Genomic DNA, 20,343 nt, shown 5'->3' with positions numbered 1-20,343 from the left:
TGCGCCAGATTCCTGGAATGATCAATTCAATATTCTACCAACCTATGGACAATTTAAAACCATGATCACCTGCCTCAGTGAGTTACTGTTTAAACTATTTCTTCTTTATTGTCTATTCCTCTTTATTTATCTGTGTTTGTCCTATTTATTTGAACTTTTATGTAATTCGACATCATTGCAAATGAGGGCAACCTAAGTGGTTCTCTGAGTTTAAATATAGGTTTGAATGAATGAATGAATGAATGAATGGAAGATATGAGCTTACCAGACCTCTGTAGCCTACAATTTGTAGCTCAGATCAAAAGCAAAATATTTGGTCAGAAACAGCAGTAATGTGTTTACATTCCTAAAATAATGACAATCACAAGTTATATCTAGCATTAAACAGACATATGGTGGAATAGGATGGGTTGACCGTAACCAGGAGAAACATCTTTTAATAGAAGATGTGTCTGTCATTAGATTAGAATTTCAGGTTGGTTGCAGGTGATGTTAACTTGTACCAGGTTGATCTTCTATTGCTAGTGATAATTAGGCTGCACAGCATCTCCTTGTATAACTCCTGACCCTTAACCAGGGCTACATCAGTCTTTATAACCAGTCGAATGTGCATGAAGAATTTTCTTTAAAAATTGTATTTACGGATGTTTTAATGTTTTGTAATTTTACTTATGGATATATTTGTGCTGTGGTTGCTTGAGGTGCCCCTGCTTATCAGTTGCAACAAGAAAAGTACCACTTGGTGATGGGTCGCCAATCACAACTGGAAGTGCAAAACAATCTCAATTTGTTGTCATGTAAAATGATTTTTGCTTTAATCGAAAAAATTATTTGTGAGTGTTTTTATGGTGATGTTAATGCATCAGTTTTCTTAGTTTTCATACAAGTTTGTGATGTTGAATTAGTTTTGTAAATACAGTATATTCTTAACCTTATGTACTGTGTTTGTAAAGTGTTTACAGTGTGGTTCCTATAAATGAAACTGCAGGCAGGTCTAAGAGTTTATTCTGTTGAGTCACATTTGATGAGCTGTTAGCAGGTTGCTAATATATTTCTTATAAACAATAGACAGTAGTTGCGACTGAGTGTGAGAAAACAAATTCATCAAGTTTTTTATAAAAGGATAGAGAAAGCTAATGCGGTCACATATAAAGCTGTATATTTTAACATAAAATCATTCACTTGTGTAGCGTCCTAATTCCAAATAAGGATGTTCTGATGTCTGTAAACAAACATTAAAGCTGCCCTGTGGAATTTTCTTGTCAACAAACAAAACCTACATTTACATAATTCTGACTGTGTGCATCCTTTAGGTCTAACAAACACGTTGATTGCATTTCCCTCTGCATTAAATATTTGTAAAGCAAATTTTTTAACATATTTTTATTCCTGCATTCACATACATCCATGTTTGTGTACTAGAAGTTTTCTTCACCGCCTTTGCGGTATCACTGGTGCAGTTCTTTGCGCATTATCGCCACCAAATAGCGTGAAATTCATTCAGTGTCCCTACTTTAGTTCTCTGTAGATTTGGGAACATCCATTTCAAAGCAAAAGTTTGACATTTTGGGAAATATTCTTAATTGCTTTCTTGTCGAAAGAGACCATTATCACTGTCTGACCTTCATCTGTTTGTTAAAGATAAGTCTACAACCAGCAGTCAGTTAACTTAGCTTAGCTCAAAAACTGGCCCGGCTCTGTCAAAAAATCTAAATCAAAATCTGCCCACCTGCACCTCTAAAACTCACCAATTAGCCATTTAATCTAAACAAAAACAAACAGCGGAAACTCTGGGAAGTTACTGACCATGGTCAAGAAATTGTCCAGCATGTCCATTAAATTGTCAGTTGTGTTTCTTTACACTTTTTACGGTTTTTGTATGGATTTAATGAGATGTAAAATGTTCATTTGTGATCTTTAGAAGTACTGGGAGGTGGATTTTTGTTTGTAACCCTTGCCCCCCTGCCCCCTCCTGTTCTAAGCTAAGCTAAGCGGCATCTGGCTGTAGCCTTATTTTTAACAGACAGATATGAGAGTGGTAGTGATCTTCTTGTCTAACTCGTCTACTTCCCAAAATGCTGAACTATTCCTTTAATACCTTCAATGACAAAACTGAACACCACTGAGAATCATGTATTACTGATTTTTGCTGTAGACATTTGTGCAGTAGGCACACTGATAAAAGGAGGCTTAATAAAACAAGCTAAAAAGATATATTTCACATTCAAGCAGCCATAACAAGCATGCAGTTCACTGAGTTGACTACTAAAAGCATGAGAATCTTTTGTATGTCCAGAAACTTCACAGTGGCTGACCTTGCTGCATTTTTTTTATCATAGGATTTGGCAGGCCAAACGTTTTAGGCTGTGCCTTATCATCCCTTAGGTCACATTTATCTGCTTCTTATTTAGGAAGAGGTCTTCACAGTAACCCTAATTCTAAGTGGGTGGCACAAAGTCTCTGGTCTTTCAGTCATCATGTCTTACTCTCTGATATATTCTCAACGATTCCCTCCATATCCATTGTGGACTCCTCGTACGCCTCGGTGACCAGCTGAGTTTGCTGCAAGCCTTCTGGCACAGCGGCGTCAGCGTGTCCCAGGTTCTGGTTGGACACAACCTCCTCCATCACTGCATCACTCGACTCGATCACCACCCTCACTATGCAGCTGGAACTGAGACCTCTCGCGGAGTCAGGCTCTGGGTTTGTGGATGCTTCAACGTCAGCAGTCTCTGGGGCGTAATCTGTTTCCTCAGGGATCAGTGAGGCTTCAGTTGCTTCGTTTTCACCAGGACTTTTGTCCACATCCTGCACTATCACGTTCCTCAATTTTCTCTGCCGGGGGTTGTAGTTCTCAGTGCGCTTGTGGATTTGAATGTGTCGTCGCAAGTGTGCCTGTAAGAGAAATACAGAGATGTCAGGTGGGTAATTTTACTTTTACTTCACACAAAGGCTAACATCCCTGTCCTGAAAATTGAACACCGTTGAACACTGCTTGCGCACAGTGGCCTCAGCTCTGTGTCTGCCTCAGTGGCCTAATGGATAAGGCACTGGCCTCCTAAGCCAGGGATTGTGGGTTCGAGTCCCATCTGAGGTGTGTAGCAGAGCGGCGCAGCAGAAGTGTGCTGGGCCCATAACCCAGCGGTCGATGGATTGAAACCATCCTCTGCTGTGTCTGCACTTTTACAAAGAAACTGTACGACTTTGGACTGTTTGATCTGGCAAAAGAAGGTACTACCTTATGCACACAAATCATTACATACACAAAAAGTGAGTTACACGTCCACTGAAGCCTCTGCCAAACTGAAGAGACAGCAAAATAGCAGCAGACAAAAACATCAGATTTCTGTGCAGAGATGAGGACACTAACTTTCCTCAATGAATATATGAAAAAACAAAAGGCTATATTTCCATAATCTTCTCCACATTGTTTTTCCACCATTTTAAGTTGGACTGGCGTTGGTTTAAATACGTCATCTTGTTGTGTCCGTTTGATCTGTAATGTCTTAATGGCACCTGACTGGGAAATCTGTGGCACCAGCTGTTTATCTCCACAAACCAACTCCTAATAATTAGTCAACAGTAGTGGATGGAAACATGTATTAATTCACATTTTCATTTGCAGACCAAATGAACAACAATTTGTCTGCAGCAACACAATGTATAACATCACACTGACGCTAAACCCATGCAGGCACATTCCCTTATTTTACTTCACACAAAGGCTACCTGTCCATAGAAAATTGACTCACAAAGGATTACAGTGTGAACACCGCTGAACACTGCTTGTGCACAGTGGCCTCAGCTCTGTGTCTGCCTCAGTGGCCTAATGGATAAGGCACTGGCCTCCTAAGCCAGGGATTGTGGGTTCGAGTCCCATCTGAGGTGTGTAGCAGAGTGGCGCAGCGGAAGCGTGCTGGGCCCATAACCCAGAGGTCGATGGATCGAAACCATCCTCTGCTATATTAGTAGTATTATAAAGGAACAGATTGGCTCGTTCTGCTGCATCCCTTTTTTTTTTTTAAAACTGTCCAATGTTTTAAGGGAACAATGCAAATTTGTGGAGTTATCTTAAATCTTGTATTTATAAACCCTTGTTGAGCAATTACCTTCTACAAAATAAACAATTTAAAGACATCACCTTGGACTTTAGGTAACAAGCGATATTTCATGATGATATTTCATAGAGCAAACAATTAATCAATGAAATCAGAAAATAACAGGCAGATTAAATAATTGTTAGTTGTAGCACTACTAGTGAGCCTACCTGTCGAGTGAACTTGTAGCCGCAGTCTATACACTCAAACTTCCTCATGCCCTTATGTCGACGCAGATGAACACGAAGTTGCTCCCTCGCTGGTGAAGGATAAAACCACAAGGATAATCACATTAGCAAGTCTTTAACTCTGTGCTTATTAGGGCACAAAACATTAATTGTTTATTCATAATGAAAGTAAACTGGGCCCATATAGTGTTTAATCAGCATGGCAGGTCTTACCTTTGAAGGTTTTGCCACATATATGACAACAGTGAGGACGGCCTTCCTCATGCTTGCTGGCCTTGTGGCGGACGAGGGCGCCTTTCTCTGTGAAGCGCTGCTCACAAACATCACAGCTGAAAGGACGCTCACCTGTGTGCGTCCGGTTGTGTTTATCTAGACTGGCTGGTATTAAAAAGACAGTGATTAATACAATAAACAATATGTTCTTGAGTGAAAGTTAGTAGTGTGTTCAAGGATTTATCTCGGAGTGTTTGGATTAATCCATTAATTAATCTAATCCAGGGGTTTTCAAACGGAGTAGTGCAGATGGGGCCTCAGTTTCAAATCCTCTGATCTAAGCTATTCAATACAGTTATGTTCACAGTGATGGATATGACAGCTGACCAGCGAGGATTGCCATTACCTTGTGTCCTGAAGGTTTTGCCACAGAGATGGCACTGGTATGGCCTTTCACCACTGTGTATACGCAGATGCATGTTTAGGTTGTTCTTCTGGGAGAATGCATGGCCACATAAGTTACATACAAAAGGGCGCTCATTTCTGTAAAGCGGAACAACAAGAAAAAGATTCAAACAAATAATGTCAGTTTTTATCTAAACTGATACTAAAACTCTATTTTGTTTGTATTACTTTACGGGCACATTTCCCAGAGTTGTTGGGCCCTCTTGTCTCATCAAACCAGTAAAACACTACCTGTGAATGGCTTTGATATGCATCTGCAGGCCATTTCGACTAGAGGCTCGATGGCCACACTCCTCACACACAAATGGCTTTTCGCCTCGATGTTTGGCTGCTTCATGTACACGCAGCTCTGTCCGAGTTAAGAAGGTTTTGGGGCACTGGGGACACTAAAAAAGAAAACGTTGTAACAGACTGACAACTACAGGTGAATACCTTGGATGAAAAATTGACTTGTCACAACTTAGTGAAACCTTAAGTTTAAACCATGAAATCACTATTATTTATTTACACTTACTGCATGTGGTTTGGGATAACCATGGACCTTCATCATGTGGATTGTCAAGTTTTTCTTGTACATAAACTGTTCCGGACATGTTGAACACTGAAAAATTAACCATGTCAATGAAGATATTCTTCAAAAACAAATTTTAGATTTGGTATAATTTATTGTATGGTATGTACAGTCTCTACCTTGTGGGGCATATCTCCTGTGTGGGAGATAACATGCAAACGTAGCTCTTCTTTTCCCTTGAATGTTGAGGAGCATGTCAGGCAGGTGTATGTCTGTAATTTTAACACAGCATAAACAGTGATGTTAAACTTTCTTTTTCTTACTTGATATTGAAGACAGCTAACTGAATTGAACATAAATGTTGCTTTCTCATCAGTACTGTTTTGTTTGTTTTTCCCTCACCTGTAGTCTTGCACAGTCTCTGATCTCATGTATCAAAAGATTCTCCTTCCTGAAGTACCTCTTTCCACATTTAAGGCAACCAAATGGCCTCTCCCCTGTATGCCGCCTATAAAAAGAACATATTAGTGGCTGTTCTTTCAACAGCAATTTGAAAGACAAATAATAAATTCATATACCTATTGTGGACTTTGAGGTAGTATTTGCTCTTGAAGGATTTGTCACAGATGGGACACTGCACAGAGTCCTTCTTGGAGTCTCCTTCCACAGCCTCACCATTCTCATTTTCATCTGTTTTATTCTGGGCCTTGCGCCTTCGTGCTGTTGACGTCGATGGGGCTAAGGAACTGGGCTCTGCAATGGGCATGTACTCCTCATCTGTGTCTTCAGTTATCCCCTCAAAATCCCCCACATCATCGTCGTCGTCTACTTCCTCAGTTACCCGGCTAATACCATTGTCATTTACGTCCACCTGGAGGTCAGTTATCTGCAAAAAGCATAAGACAAGTTTAATAACAACCACCATTTTCATTTTTTTAAATCACCATTATCATTATTTGCACTTGCAGTTGCATGTGTAAGCAAATGCCCAATTACTGTGATACTTTTTCATTCATATACTCTACCTCGGGTTCACCAGTTGGCTGATCTGGGTTTTGCTTTTCCGCAACATTATCACTTCTTTCTCGCTCCATGTGAATAAGTAGAGCCCCCTTGCTGGCTTTTTCAGTAAAATCAGTGTGGGGGCTCTCATCAGTCACCAGTCGCCTGGGGCCCTTTACTACACGACCAGAGCGGGTGGTGGTCGTGCTGGCGATGCTAAAATTGGCTGGGGCGCTATCAAAGCTGGAGTCATCTTTTGTGATCGTAAGCAAGTTCTCTTCTTTGACCGACCCAGGAGGAGTTGTATCTGATGTAGACTTTTTGGGTCTACCTCTTTTACGCTTGAAAGGCACAGGATCCACAGAGGTGTCCTTGAATTGCTGACAGAGTGTAAGTGCCTCTGCTACACCCAGGCTGGTTGCTGCATGCTGCACCTTGTCCAGGTTGTCATGATCCAACTTCAGCTCTCCAGTGTAGACAAAGTTCAGGAGCAGCTCCAGGCCATCGTTGGGGCACTCCTGAAGGCAGAATTCCCTGCATGGTGCAGAGGTCATATTGGACTGTTGGAACAGTTCACTGAAACAGGCAAGGATGTTGCGATGGACCAGGTAGACCACCCCACCTCCCACATTCAGGGTTGCATCACAAAACCTCCCTACTGCCCTCTGCTGGTTCAGGGAGGACAGGACACGCTGAGCATGGTTGCTCTGTACTGCAGGCATCCCTCTGGTTTCACTGTAGAGCTGCATGAGACACAGGGACACAAAACTGTAGTTTAATGTAGTATTTATGTATATAAAGTGTTTATCCCTGAAGCCCTTGTACTCCCATGCACCGTGGCACTATTTGTAACCTTGAATACATAGTTTACAGTAACATTTTGACAATGTATGTAGATATGTTCCAATTAACTATTATAATTATTATCAGATGATTATTCTTTCAATTAAACAATTAAGTATTTTGTCTTTAAATGTCCAATAATAGTTTAAAAATTCTGAAATGTGAGCATTTACAGCCTTAATTTTTCTTATGTTACAGTCAAATAAAACAAGAAATTTGATGACGCCACATCAGAGCTTTAGGAGATTGTGATGAGCATATTTCACCATTTTATGGACAAAACGATTACTGAAAAAAAAACTGAATGTAAGTACATTGAGAGCCAGTAGGCACATTCCTTATGCAGTAACGTGATAAAACGGATGCTTATAAGTTGACAGCTATGAGGCTGCAAATACTTACACATAAAGTTAATTTGAAATTAATAAACCAACATTAAGTATCTGAAAAATCAACATTTTGAATAGTGTTAAATATTTAGAAGAGCTGTATATTAACTTGCATCGGCTACCTTTGTGTCAATAAAAGCTACCACATTAAACAGATAAAATATGTTGATTATTAAAATAAACTCTAAACACTGTGCAGTATATTTTCCTTGAATTATCATATTTCTTCTATTGAGACTGCTTTTCTGAACCCCTAGCTACCTACGCACCTCGACGTTTACTTCCTAGCACATATTTTAAGACGCTCCCTTAGCATGGTACTCACCGGACAGCTGCATTTTGAGACTCACATCTGCAGGATCGACGAAAGCTGAATATTTACTCTCATTTGTCGCGGAGCTGCACCCGCTTCAAATGTACTTTAAACAGTTTGAAAAGGTAGCAAAGCCGCTACATGCACCTTCTTTTCGTTTCTTGTAGGCCCCTAAAAACTGCGAGAGGATGTGACGCCGTTTACGCGACCGAACTCCGGGAAAAACATGTGTTGTCCATTATTAAACATCAACATGCACAACACTGACAATCCATCTGCTACAAGTAAAACTATAAGTGTTGGCCACATTGCGTTCTCTTAATTTTAACATTCGTGTGAATACGCTAAAACAGCGTAATAACGTCGTCGTAAATAAAAACACTCCGGGTAAAACCATAGTCGGCCATCCAGAAGCGGCGTCTGTTTGCGGATCACACATGTAAGCTAGCCTGTTAACACTGTTGTAGTTGGCCATCTCTTTCAAGTTTGCAAATTTTAAACGGTTTCCGTTTAATAAAAGGCAAGGCAAAACATATATCATATACCATATCTGTAGTTCTGCATTGTTAGTTCAACAGCTGGGGGTAAGTTTTCTCCATCTGAATGCAACATTAGCTAGCAGCTAGCTGTTAACGTTAGTTCTTTAAGAGCTGTGATAAGTGACTGTAGCCCTTGCCAAGTTTAAAATTATTGTCTTGATAGCTGGTTCCCCTTTCTGTTGTATGTATATATGTATTTATGTAGTACTTAGCCTCACATGTTGGGAAACTACCATAAAGTAAATATATAGCCAGTTTTACGCCGTAGCATGATTAGCTTGGCTTTCAACTGCTGTTGAATTGTCTTGCTGTTAATTCATGGCAGCTATGGCTGATATGTTTTGTAAATAAATACTGTTGTCGTCGAATTACATATTAGTAATTTAGTGCCATTCTTTGTTTGTTCAACTCTATGATAACTACCTAATGTTCATTTCTCTGCAGGCACCCACGTGAGTACTTATTGATTACAGAAACATGAAGGTGAACAAACCCACACAGGTTAGGGGCCACGCTAAATCTCAGAAGTGGAAGGATGTGAGGGGTAAACGGTCCAGGCCGCCTATCAGTTCCTCAGAGCTCAAGTCTAGTCCTGTCATGGCCAGAGCGATCAGGGAGCACCAGGCGTCTGTGAAGAAAAAGCCCACCCTAAAGAGATTGCAGAGTAAACCAAAGTCTGTCTCTGACTCCAAGAAAAAGACTGCTCAGTCTGGAGTGAAGAAATCTCACACTCAGGCTAATGGGAGTTCAGCGTTTACAATTGACAACGAGTCAGAGGACTCACAGGACTGGAAGGAGTATTCCCAGTCCATTCATAGGAACGGTGTGGAGACTTCAGGTTACATGGAAGATGTAAAGCCAAGTAGACTGGAGGGAGACGCTCTCCATCATTGTGCACAGAGAGATGATCGGCAAAACCATGCAGTACTTGTCATGCAGAAGAATCAGGTATGCCTCAGGATATTTTGGTAAAGATCTACCAACAACATATTTTTATGTATTTTTTATGACTGAGCATTACCTTCTCTTCTGCAGACCCTGTGTTTCCGTGGGAAGTGCTCTTTGACTTGTCTGTACGGCCGTGTAGAAGTGATGGGGTTCACCATTGAAGAAGGCCAGCAGTCATACCCACTCTTCTCCCCAGCCACACATTGTCCTCTGACCATTAGAGCACTGGAAAGCTCTGATCACACCAGAGATGACAGAACGGAGGCTTCACCCATCCTTCGAAAGTATTTGCCATCAGGTAAATAATAAGCAGCTAACCTGTTATGTTACAAGGGCGTGATGTAATTACTGTTATATTCCTTTTTGCACATTTAAGGTTAGAGGTTGTTATTTGGTGACACTATACTGAGCTGCATGTTAGGAAAAGATTGCACTGAGTGTCCCCAAACCCCTTTGAATGTGTGTTTTGCAGCATCGCGGAAGAAGTTGCTAAAAAGGATTATGCCAAGCTCGTCCATCATTCTGCTGGAGCCAATGGAGACGCCTCTGACTCGTTTTCTGTCAAGCTTCACAGATCTTACTGAATTATTCAGCCCCCCAATGGTAAGCTGACTGAGAGACTACTGTTAGTATTCATCTAATGGATTACAACTGGAATCAGGAGATGATTATTTGTAGTTTAATGTTTAGGTAATTTTGAGAGGTCAGTCTTGCACATGTCTAACAGAAGCTTCTTACCGCTTGTTTGTAGAGTGAACTCATGTCAGCTGTTCTTGACACTCCACTCAATGGTTTGGGTATGATTCCCCTGGTCAGCGCCATTGAGGGTCTGAAAATGCCAAAAAGCTACAGCGATGCTCTTAACACAGTGGTCAGTGCCTGCAGAGGTATGCTCCTTTTAGACAATCACCTTGTTAAATAAATGTAAAGGCAATTTTACATATCAGCAAAAGGCACAGGGAGACATTAAACACGTTTTCTTTTGCCTGATTATTATCACTGTGATACACTCCTCAGAAAGTATGTGAGCAATTAGAAATGAATTGAGAGTCCTAATTTAACATTTTAGACATTATAAAAAAGTCAGAATTCAGTATCTAATTTTGTAAGACTCACAATTGGTCTTGCCCTGGCAAATTATTGGACACATGTCTTTCATTCATAGGGGACATGGATGGTTGTGCAGTTATCCTTGTATGCGGTACCAAGAATGTGGGCAAGTCAACATTTATCCGCATCCTCATCAATACCTTACTAAATCAGTAAGTTCCGCATCTGGATATGTTAAATATATATTGATATTTTGTACTACTATTGGATTTGAATTTGTAGTGCATCCCATTTTAGTGGTGAAGTTGGTACTTTCATATTATGATCACTGTGTGCTATAGCATTAGTTATACTCTCTTAGTCTGTATCTTTGTTTGTGACTGTATTTCAGTTTGCTTCATCCATTGATGTAACATTTCTCTAGAGGATGTAACAGTTCATCTAGAGATGTAAAAGTAGTCAGTATGACATACAGGAAGATAGTATGTTCTAATGTATTTTGGTAGAAAACTAAGTGTGTGTGTGTGTGTGTGTGTGTCTATAGTACTAGTAGTGTCGATTATTTGGAAGGCGACCTCGGTCAAACAGAGTTCACACCTGCTGGATGCCTGTCTTTGTCGACTGTCAGAGAACCACTTCTGGGTATGTTTTCATCCTTTTATTTAATTTATTTTTTTATCTCCCCTTAAACATCTTAGTATTTAATCGTGGATCAATCTTTACTTGACTGCATAGATTTTTAGTTGTGATGTGATATGGGGTTTGTATTTATTGCATTTTAATGCACTATATTGTGTCCCAGCATTTAAAGAACCTATATCACTCTTTCAAATACAGTTTTAAACACAGTTCATGGCATCCTTTTAGTAGATATTTTAAGTGTATTCAGTGTGCCTTCCAGTACCTGTAACGATCACTAATTAATATTTTATCTATTTGTTTAATCTGTACAAATGTAACTATAACTTATAACTACTATACAACAGTTTTAGACATGTGTTATTCCTGTACTATTTGTGTAAAATGGGATTAGAAGACTTATGTTGAGTTATTTTTCAGGTCCTCCTTTCACACACCAGTTCACACCGGACCACATGATCTACTATGGTCATTCGTCATGCGAGTCTGACTTAGACCGCTACCTGGAATCCCTTAAGTCCTTGTGGCGCAGACGCTCCAAGAGCCGAGAGACTCCTGTTATTATCAACACCATGGGCTGGGTCAAAGGTCAGCTCAGGCTACCCTCTGTGACAGTAGAAAAAGATTATAAAGAACTTTCATTACACTAATTGTAAACAGTGTCTGAACATGTGCTTGTCTGGGCTGTCCACAGGATTCGGATTTCAGATGCTAGTGGACATGGTCCGCTTCTTCCCAGTCTCACATGTCGTGCAGCTCAGTCATAGTGGTATCATGCAGTGTCCCGCCCTCACTCCAGAGTTTCTGAGGACAGCACACGGCTACCAGACACACCCACCTGCCCAGACCGCCCTGGACGAGTTTACGGAGAGCCACAGTCCCCCCAGAAGTTACACTCACCTTATTGTACAATCAGAGTTTCAAGGAGTGGGGCGCCAAGGAACAGCGTAAGTACACCACCACCACTATGTTGGCATAAACATATACAAACTTTCAGTATTAAATCATTATTTGTGGGTGCATTGTATTCGACAGGAAACACCAGCGCACTAATGAGCTCAGAGAGCTGTCATTGCTGGCCTATTTGAGTCAGCTGCAGTCTTCTGACCCTGGACCAGTTAGACCTCTACACAGCCTCACCCCATACCAGGTATATGGAAATCATGATGTTGCTATTCTTGACAGGACCTCTAGTTTTTTTTATTACCTTGGAAAATTGTGGCCAAAGTTTAAACTTATTTATTATGACTCAGACTTTACAAGGTTATAGTGATTTGTGGCCCAGTAAAAAGAAGAAAAGAACACATCACATGTTCGGTATCTGCTTGTCCCAGCATTTTAAAGTAGTCATTTTAGGTAATATGCATGTTTGCTTACATGCTGAGAGTTAAATGAGAAGCGGGAAGATGACTGTACAGATTAGGGGTGGAAGAAATAATCGATTCTTAGATGCATCGCGATGCGAACGTGGCAGATTATGAATTGATTAACAAATGTCCAAAAATCAATTATTTAAATGTTAATTGATAACGTAATGTTGACGGAACGCAAAAGGCGGAGCTCGCGAAAGTGCAGCGCCAGTGGCGCGCACATAACAGAGACAAGTGTTCCTCCTGTATTCGACACACCACCGCAGTGTGTGAGCCCAAGCGAGCGAGTGAGAGAGAGCGAGCGGCAGAACGTGACGCTGAACGTTAGTGGAAAAATATATTAGCGGTAAGTTTCAGTCTGGTAGTAAAGATCGCACCCCCTGCTGAGAGAGAGCATCCCCCCTCCAGGGGAGTTTCCACGGCTGCCCCGCCAGCAACAGCTAGAGACAGGGAAACCAGTATGCACTGGTGTGCTCCGGGGCCACCAGAGTCACCGCCAAGGTTGAAAACTGCAGGCGATCCAGAAGGCGTGGGATTAGCCGCACCGGTAGAAAAGCATATAGCAGCTGGGGAGGCCAAAGGGGGTGCGCTAAGACGTCCACTCCCAGTGGGGGGACGTCCCGTGGGCTCAGTGAAAACCAAAGGGCGCACTGAGCGTTCTCCTTGATGGCCTAACCGGAGCCAGATCTGGTCACCAGATCGGGATGGAGGTGCCACTGGTCTGGCCAAGGGCCCTCCCTCGACATGGTGTCCGCCCCTCCGTACAGCACGCCAGGGATGTGTTCTGCTCTGATGGAGAGCTAGTGAGTGTGCGCCCACAGGAGCAGCCGCCTGGCCAGACCCAACGGCTGCACCGATCGCACCCCACCCTGGCGGTTTATGTAGGCCCACGCGGTCCTGTAGTCGGTGCGGAACAGCAGGTGCTGATCCCACAGCAGAGGGAAGAATGTCGGATCCCCTTCCACACCGTGAGGAGCTCCAGCACGTTTATGTGGAGAGGCCTGCGGCCCTGCCACAGACCGCCCACCCCCTGAGAAAGGCAGGTCCTGCCCCAGCCCATCAGGGAGGCGTCTGTGAAGACAGAGATATGGGATGTGACCCTGCCCAGGGGAACCCTGACCGAAGAGAAAGGGGGTCCCGCCAGTAGGCCAGATCAGGGGCCTCTGTCTCACCGGGTCGACACGCAGGTGGATGAACCAGCGCTGCGGCCTCCTCATATGGAGGAGGCCCAGGGGGACCACCACGTGAGCCGCCAACATGAGGCCCAGAAGCCTCATGACCGATAGAGCTGCTGTGGCAAAACAAGCACACAAAAAATTATTATGTAATTACTTACTAATAGCGAACCCATGGAGTCAAATGACACCTCCATGGCTCTGTGTAAATCTGTACCAGCTGTTGGTCGGCCTTCACCAAAAGTCTCCTGGTGTTTTGTTTCTTGGTGTTGTTTAATACCAAGAAAAGGGGTTTATAAGGTGTAATATTTACAAAATATAAGCCTACAGCTTGCAATAAATTAAGTGTTTTCAACATAGGCCTATACTGGCAGGCCGGACAGGTACAGTTCCACGTGCCAAAGCATATTTGGCAACCCACTTTAGCATTTTGTAGAGAAACGGTGAGGGAGAGGTTATCTGGTATTATGTCAACGGACACGCAGGTAATGTTACATTATGGAGCAACAGTGAACGCACCACTGCAGATGTCACTCACTAACGTTAAGTTTCAGTTTCGATCCACATACGGCGCACTTGAAAACTGAATCTCGGGTGACTTTATAAAACGTACTGCTGATCAGCAGAGACACATAAAGGGTGAGAAAGAGGCAGAAAGAGGCGGAGCCAGCCTGCGTGTTTGCCGTGAGAGACCAGAGGTGCAGGCTAGGTCTGTGTGAGTGTGGGGAGAAGAGCAGAGGAGCAGATTCAAGTAAATAAACACTAAACTATATAGTGGAAAATTACCTACTGTTAATACAAACAGCCTACAATATACACCGCTACCGAGCCCACCGGCCGCCGCCGCCACAGGTGTACTGTCTTAATGAGCGGGTGTGTCGCGGTTCTGTCTTTCGGATCCGCGACACGAGATCATGGACTTTTGTGTCAGGATTTTGGTCTCTGTTTAAAAACCATTACAGCCCTACTACTAAGTAGTCTGCCTACTGTTTTAAGTGAAGAAAAAAATGTTTATAGACTTTTGTATAAATTATCTATTGTGTTATCACGATTTTTTGAAATGTGCAAATCAAAGTTTTTTTGACAACCTCAAAACAGCTTTGGGCATCCCCTGTGATTTCTGGCGCCCCCCATGTTGGGAACCACTGCTTTAAAAGATCTACTAAAAATCCAGCTCTTTACCAAGGCATTCAGTCCTGAATTACTGGTGTACAGCTCTGTCCTGTATACATACTGTAGGCTATATCCTGATAAGTAACTTTATATTTCGGAGTCTGGATGTTAAAGAAATGAAGGACCACAGAGCTGAGATTAATAAAGTAAATTAGGGATGCAAACTAGTCCTAAAGCTAATAAGGAGATGTTTCTTTTGGATTTTAATGTGCAAATGAAATGCTTAGTAATTATCCAGGGATTCTGTATAGAAAAAATTATGCATCAAGATGCATCGATAATCGTTTTATAACTGAATCGCAGCCCTCTGAATCGTAATCGAATTGTGAGGTGCCCAAAGATTCCCACCCCTAGTACTGATATGAAGCTGGAGCCTGGATGGGATTAGCTGAGCTTAAATATTGGACATTTTTTACTTGTCACTGCTCCCATCTTAGAAATAGCTCCAACATATAACTCCCCAGCTGTTTAAACCACTGGATTAAACATCTGAGAAATGACATGTTGATAAGTACCTAACCATTCTACCTCTGGTCTGTAGGTGCCCCACACAGCAGTTGCTTTAGGTGTGATCCATTGCGAGGTAGTGCCCAGCCACATGTTTTATGCTGCCAATGCCAGTCTGGTGGGACTCTGCTGCCTGGGAGAGAAAGTAACAAGCAGGGGAGGCCCTGTCCTGCTGTCGCAGGCACCCATCTGCCCATGTGTGGGCTTTGGTATGCATCCTGCCTAACCTTTGTACGAATGGTCAAATTAACATGTAGAATGACCATTGAACTGTTTATGTTTATATAGGTATGTATTTATACATACACATGTATATACATTGTGTTTGCCTACATGTAATTCACATAGAAATGTATAGTATGTTGTCCTACATAGTGATGTTTGGGGTAAGTTAAATCTCACAGACTAATTTTTCCATTACCAGCTCAGCTCGACTCTACTCGTTTTGGCCGTGCTCCGTTTTCCATTGCAGATAGTACCCAGAGATAGTATCAATGTAGCTGATTGTCATTGCGACGCCACACAAAACTGCCGCAATGTAATTTTCAATGCGACACACACACCAGCGACCCACACACGTCTGTCTCTTGTTGAAAGTTTTTAACTTAAATCATTACTTAGAATGTAAAGACAGATAAGTGGTATGAAAACCTCACAGCTTCCTCTGCCGTTGTTGCTGCAGCGGTCTGTGTCACAGTGGGACCAGAGGGCTCTGAGCGGGCGGCTGGACAGCCTCGTGAGCTCCTCCCCGCGGGTTTGCGCAGGCTTCCCCTCCCGCCACTTGCGGAGCTCCTCAACTACGAAAACTTTCAAGCACATTTTTGTTCCGCCATCACTTCTCATGAAATTATCAATATTCAAAATCTACACAGCTGATTTCTTACCTCAAAACTTCTCAGAAGTGTATTTAGTGATGAAATAACATATGAAAACTGTAAAATATAAAACTTTCTGTTGCTGGCCTCTGTCAGGCCCACGCAATGATGACGCAGTGAATAGTGACGATTCTCTCTGACCAATCAGTAGTCTGCCGTGTTTTCACGTCACATTTTAGTATCGTCTCAGTTCGCTTGGAACCTTGACGGAGGTGATACAAAAAAAAGGAACCTGGAAGGCAGGTACAGGTGCAACTTTTCCACAATGGAAAACCAAAAAAAGACGAGTCGAGTTGAGTTGAGCTGGTACCGTGCAGTGGAAAAGGGGCTTAAATCTAAATCCCTGTCAGACCTCTGATAAACAAACTTGTTGCTGACATCACTTAAAAATCATGTTTATGTAAGTAATTCTCAAAAACTTTGTATCATGGTAATAAAAACTTTTAACGAGGGCCTAGGGTCTCCAGGAACCTGAAACAGAACATGTGATTGCTGTTAGTTATAAATTGAAGGTTATTTACATGTTAATGTGTTCCAGGTGTGCTTCGAGGTATTGATACGGAGCGAGGGCTGTACTTTCTGCTGACGCCTGTAGATCCCTCGATCCTTCGTAAGGTCAACTGTCTCCTCTTGGGAGCGATATCACTGCCCTCCTGCATCCTCACAACACAGGTCAGAAGACAGTTCTGTTCTTTCATACACAATGCACTTAAAAGGACAGTATTTTCCTCGCTGTAGCACATAGTGATACATAAACATCCGTCCAGAGCTTACTTTCACCATAACTCATGGTGTCTTTGTTTTTGTTTCAGCCTGGCTTTGAAGGAGAGATGCCCTATGTCACAACAGACTACAGTTTTGATCTCTCTGGTGCAGGAAAGATGCGAGTCTTCAAGGGACTGATGAGACCAAGTCACATAGGGATGTAATGACATTTTCTACACAGCATCTGCTTATTGCCCTTTACTCTTTTTGACCTGTGTCTCATGCCAAACCAATCACTTTTGGCCTTTGAATGTACAGAACAGCGTGTGAGGCAGACAGTTTTTTTAAATTTCACGATTCAGTTTTGACAGAGCAGCCAGGCTTACAGACTCTGCAGGAAGACATGGCTGCCTTCCTGTTACTGCACTTCCTGACTGAAAACTGGGTGTTCTCACCATGTCTTACAACCCCCTACTGTACGTACTCTTGATGGCGCTGTAAAGAAGTTTGTGTTTTCTGTCACATGGACAATAAGATCACACTTTGTAGTTGAAGCTCTTGTTTGATGTCTCTTATTTGTAGATTGCATTCCAAAGCTGCAAATCAATACAAAACCCGCCAGATATTAAATGAGAAACAACTTTGGTTCAGATGTTGTGCTTTTCTTGCTTTCAATAGTATTTTTGACCAATCTTGATATTTCTTTCACAATCATAGCCATGCATCCATATAGATTTCAACTAGGCAAGAGCCATTTAACCACATTTTATCACAGTATGCGGTATAGTCCCTGATTCAGACAGTACTTTGTTCATTTGTATTATTGAATAAAATGCACACTGCTAAGACTTTTCATATTTATACTTAAAATCTTACATTCACTAAAAGAACAGGATTTTGTCAGTGTTGTTTTTATGCTGGTCAAAGGTTTTACTGAAATGGCTCTATTTTTTGTTATTGCTGACTAACTCTGCATTAACTGTTGCACATTTAGTATTGTGTTAAAGGGACACAATAGTGTTGCTATACTTTCAAGACGTTTTGTCAATGCAACATGTTTACAATTTTTTATGTAGGCCTATGTGGTATATAAGAAATCAAATAAAAAGATTTCTTTTTTGGTGCTACCTTCTGGACCTCAGGGGGGCAGCAAATGTATGTTAAGATTTTGCTCTGAACAGCAGATGTTCTGTTACAAAAGTCTCAAGGGCAGGAAAACTGCAATAAAAACAGTCAAGACACTGGCCTCTAATACTGAATAACTTTAAGGTTTTATAATGGTTTTAAAAGCAAATCCAGATGAATCTAAGAAATTACAGTCCCGATCTGAATGACTTGGAACTGTATGTGAATCGACCTTTAAATTATCTGACTGGAAGAATTGAAGGAGGACTTGGTTGTAAACATCCACTCAGGCAGTGAAGAATTGCTAATTTGTTAAGTGGGCTGTTTTAACATCCCCTCTCTGCCCCCTTGCTTTTCTTTGTTCGCCGTTCCCCGCCTCTTTATTGAGGGTCGGAGCATACAAACACAACACCGCTACATTTTGGCAGAGTCTTTGTTTTGGCTTTGTCAGGTCAGATGTTTTCCCATAGACCTCATGCAAACCAAAGACAAATCCCACTGTAGAGGTGCCAATAGGCAGTCGTCATGAACCTGTGTGATCAGAAATAACACTGAAATGCATTCCAATGCAGACTACAAATTTAAATTTATTTTAGAACAAGCAAGCAAAAAACAGACTTAGAGTGAAATATATCGTTCCTTAACTCTTTGGATTCATTTGATGCTGCTGCCATGTATTTGCAAACTTCAAAGGAAAGCTTAAGAGTATGTTAAACATACCTGGCATCAAAGTTTGAAAGAGAAAGCATGCATGTAAATCGAATAGAGCATTGCATGCTTTCTGCGTTGCATGCGTTGTTACCCCTAGCACTGCTCAAAAAGGATTGGAACTGAAATGATTAGTTGATTAATTGATTGATAAAAAAATATTAAAACTATTTTGATAAAGTAGCAGCAGTTTTTCCAAGCAAAAATTCCAAACGTTCTCTACCATACAGCTGTTTTTACCAGGGCTATATTTTAAATATTCTTCACATGCTATCAGTCATCTGTTTAAAGTCTTGAACATCATCCAGAAAAGTATTCCAGATACCTGCCAACAGGCAAAGTCATATAGAAACCTTTGTTGTGTGCCTGTACTTAAACCATATTTTAATCATAGACCTTGTGTTGGCAATAAATGCTTGATTTCTCTCATATCTGTCCCAAAAAAACAGTGCATCTGTTGAGAGCAAAGACAATTGAATCAAGTAACATTGCAAAGGCAATGTACTTGTTAAACCTCTCCAATCCCCTATGTTCAGTGAATAAGAGAGAAGACCCCACATATTTAACAGGCTATTTCGTGATACGGTTTGATTTTTGACGCCACACAAACATAACATAATATCACAATGGCTCGATGTCTTAAGGGTCCTCAGGACAAAAATTAGCTGCTGGGTCCCTTAAGACAGGTGATATTAAGTCATGCATATTTCCAGGTTCCCAACATAAAGCAGTAAAGCATTATTTCCAGAGACAAGTGGAATGCCATTAGCTAACCTGTATATTATGATTGATGGTCAACTGTTTTGGACTGGAACATCCACTACATGGGAGCCAAGAGTACATCTGAGTTTAGAATAATGATGGTGACTCTGCCCTGCTATTTATTTGGCTTGGAGAAGTTTACACTAGCAGCTCCAGCCAAACTAGTGTAAGATAGCATTTTTCAAAGTCATTGGTTATCCCTCATACTTCAATCCCTTTCTCTTTGTTTGAAAATACAAACATTGAAGCATAAGTCTAACTTTTTTCTTGTCCAAGTATTTTATTTTCTAAACATCCAAAGGTTATAGAGTAAATAACACACTAAGGTTATTTACAGTTAAAACAATAGGCCTACTGTAAGTTACTGATGCTAATTAGCGCCATAGCTACCACAAGTTAATTATCATGTCTGGTAAGTTAGGTTGCTGACTCTTTGCCTGAGTTGCTTTAGCATCAGTATTTTAGCGTTATATCATGTACAATGTGTGCATTTTTAAAACAGGTTTTCCATTTTTAAAATAAAACCTGAAGCAGTTTTCAACCAAAATGTTACTGTTTACGTTAGCATTAGCTAAGATCTGCTAGCAACGGTTGTCATTTCAGTCAAGAAATTTTGTCAGCTGGCAGCAATGAGAAGCTGATTTTGTTCATGTGCATGTTAAATTGGAAAAACAATTAGCTAAAACTACTAATTTTGAGTGATGAATCTGCCATGTTATCACTGTAACAAACCGCTATGTGCTCCT

General features: G+C 41.4%; 2 protein-coding genes and 2 non-coding genes across 6 annotated transcripts; 3 read left to right on the top strand and 1 right to left on the bottom strand.

The window, feature by feature from the left end:
- Positions 1 to 988: 988 nt before the first annotated feature.
- zbtb48 (zinc finger and BTB domain containing 48) lies at positions 989 to 8,172 on the bottom strand. The gene is made up of 11 exons (XM_038721878.1): positions 8,034 to 8,172; positions 6,500 to 7,219; positions 6,053 to 6,360; positions 5,877 to 5,982; positions 5,654 to 5,746; positions 5,478 to 5,564; positions 5,195 to 5,349; positions 4,905 to 5,041; positions 4,499 to 4,663; positions 4,268 to 4,356; positions 989 to 2,895 (listed from the first exon to the last, which is right to left on the bottom strand). The coding sequence occupies exons 2-11, from the start codon at positions 7,196 to 7,198 to the stop codon at positions 2,476 to 2,478; spliced, it is 2,259 nt and encodes a 752-aa protein (XP_038577806.1). The 5' UTR covers positions 7,199 to 7,219; positions 8,034 to 8,172; the 3' UTR covers positions 989 to 2,475.
- On the top strand, positions 3,025 to 3,097 carry trnar-ccu. Its single transcript has one exon. It is a non-coding gene; the product is annotated as a tRNA-Arg (tRNA).
- trnar-ccu lies at positions 3,816 to 3,888 on the top strand. Its single transcript has one exon. It is a non-coding gene; the product is annotated as a tRNA-Arg (tRNA).
- nol9 (nucleolar protein 9) lies at positions 8,030 to 17,652 on the top strand. 3 transcript variants are annotated; one of them, XM_038721881.1, is made up of 13 exons: positions 8,030 to 8,146; positions 9,005 to 9,508; positions 9,596 to 9,806; positions 9,981 to 10,111; positions 10,260 to 10,395; positions 10,674 to 10,770; positions 11,103 to 11,200; positions 11,618 to 11,785; positions 11,892 to 12,144; positions 12,233 to 12,347; positions 15,457 to 15,631; positions 16,836 to 16,969; positions 17,110 to 17,652. In XM_038721881.1, the coding sequence occupies exons 2-13, from the start codon at positions 9,038 to 9,040 to the stop codon at positions 17,224 to 17,226; spliced, it is 2,106 nt and encodes a 701-aa protein (XP_038577809.1). In that variant the 5' UTR covers positions 8,030 to 8,146; positions 9,005 to 9,037; the 3' UTR covers positions 17,227 to 17,652. The 3 variants fall into 3 exon arrangements, with proteins under 3 accessions (XP_038577809.1, XP_038577808.1, XP_038577807.1); XM_038721880.1 differs by lacking the exon at positions 8,030 to 8,146 and adding an exon at positions 8,295 to 8,460; XM_038721879.1 differs by lacking the exon at positions 8,030 to 8,146 and adding an exon at positions 8,467 to 8,605.
- Positions 17,653 to 20,343: the final 2,691 nt, after the last annotated feature.

This window comes from Micropterus salmoides, unplaced genomic scaffold, assembly GCF_014851395.1.
Source record: "Micropterus salmoides isolate LMB-PRFRI ecotype aquatic unplaced genomic scaffold, ASM1485139v1 Ms_hic_scaffold_16, whole genome shotgun sequence".
NCBI lineage: Eukaryota > Metazoa > Chordata > Actinopteri > Centrarchiformes > Centrarchidae > Micropterus > Micropterus salmoides.
Note: the sequence above shows the minus strand (reverse complement) of the source record. Positions and strands in the feature narration are given on the sequence as shown.

Coding starts and splice junctions, on each gene's coding strand:
- zbtb48 (XM_038721878.1), bottom strand. CDS start 7,198: ATGCCTGCAGTACAGAGCAACCATGCTCAGCGTGTCCTGTCCTCCCTG. Junction 6,361..6,499: donor AGCCAACTGGTGAACCCGAG/GTAGAGTATATG, acceptor TGCTTTTTGCAG/ATAACTGACCTCCAGGTGGA. Junction 5,042..5,194: donor CATATCAAAGCCATTCACAG/GTAGTGTTTTAC, acceptor TCCGCTTTACAG/AAATGAGCGCCCTTTTGTAT.
- nol9 (XM_038721881.1), top strand. CDS start 9,038: ATGAAGGTGAACAAACCCACACAGGTTAGGGGCCACGCTAAATCTCAG. Junction 10,396..10,673: donor AGTGGTCAGTGCCTGCAGAG/GTATGCTCCTTT, acceptor TTTCATTCATAG/GGGACATGGATGGTTGTGCA. Junction 10,771..11,102: donor ATCAATACCTTACTAAATCA/GTAAGTTCCGCA, acceptor GTGTGTCTATAG/TACTAGTAGTGTCGATTATT.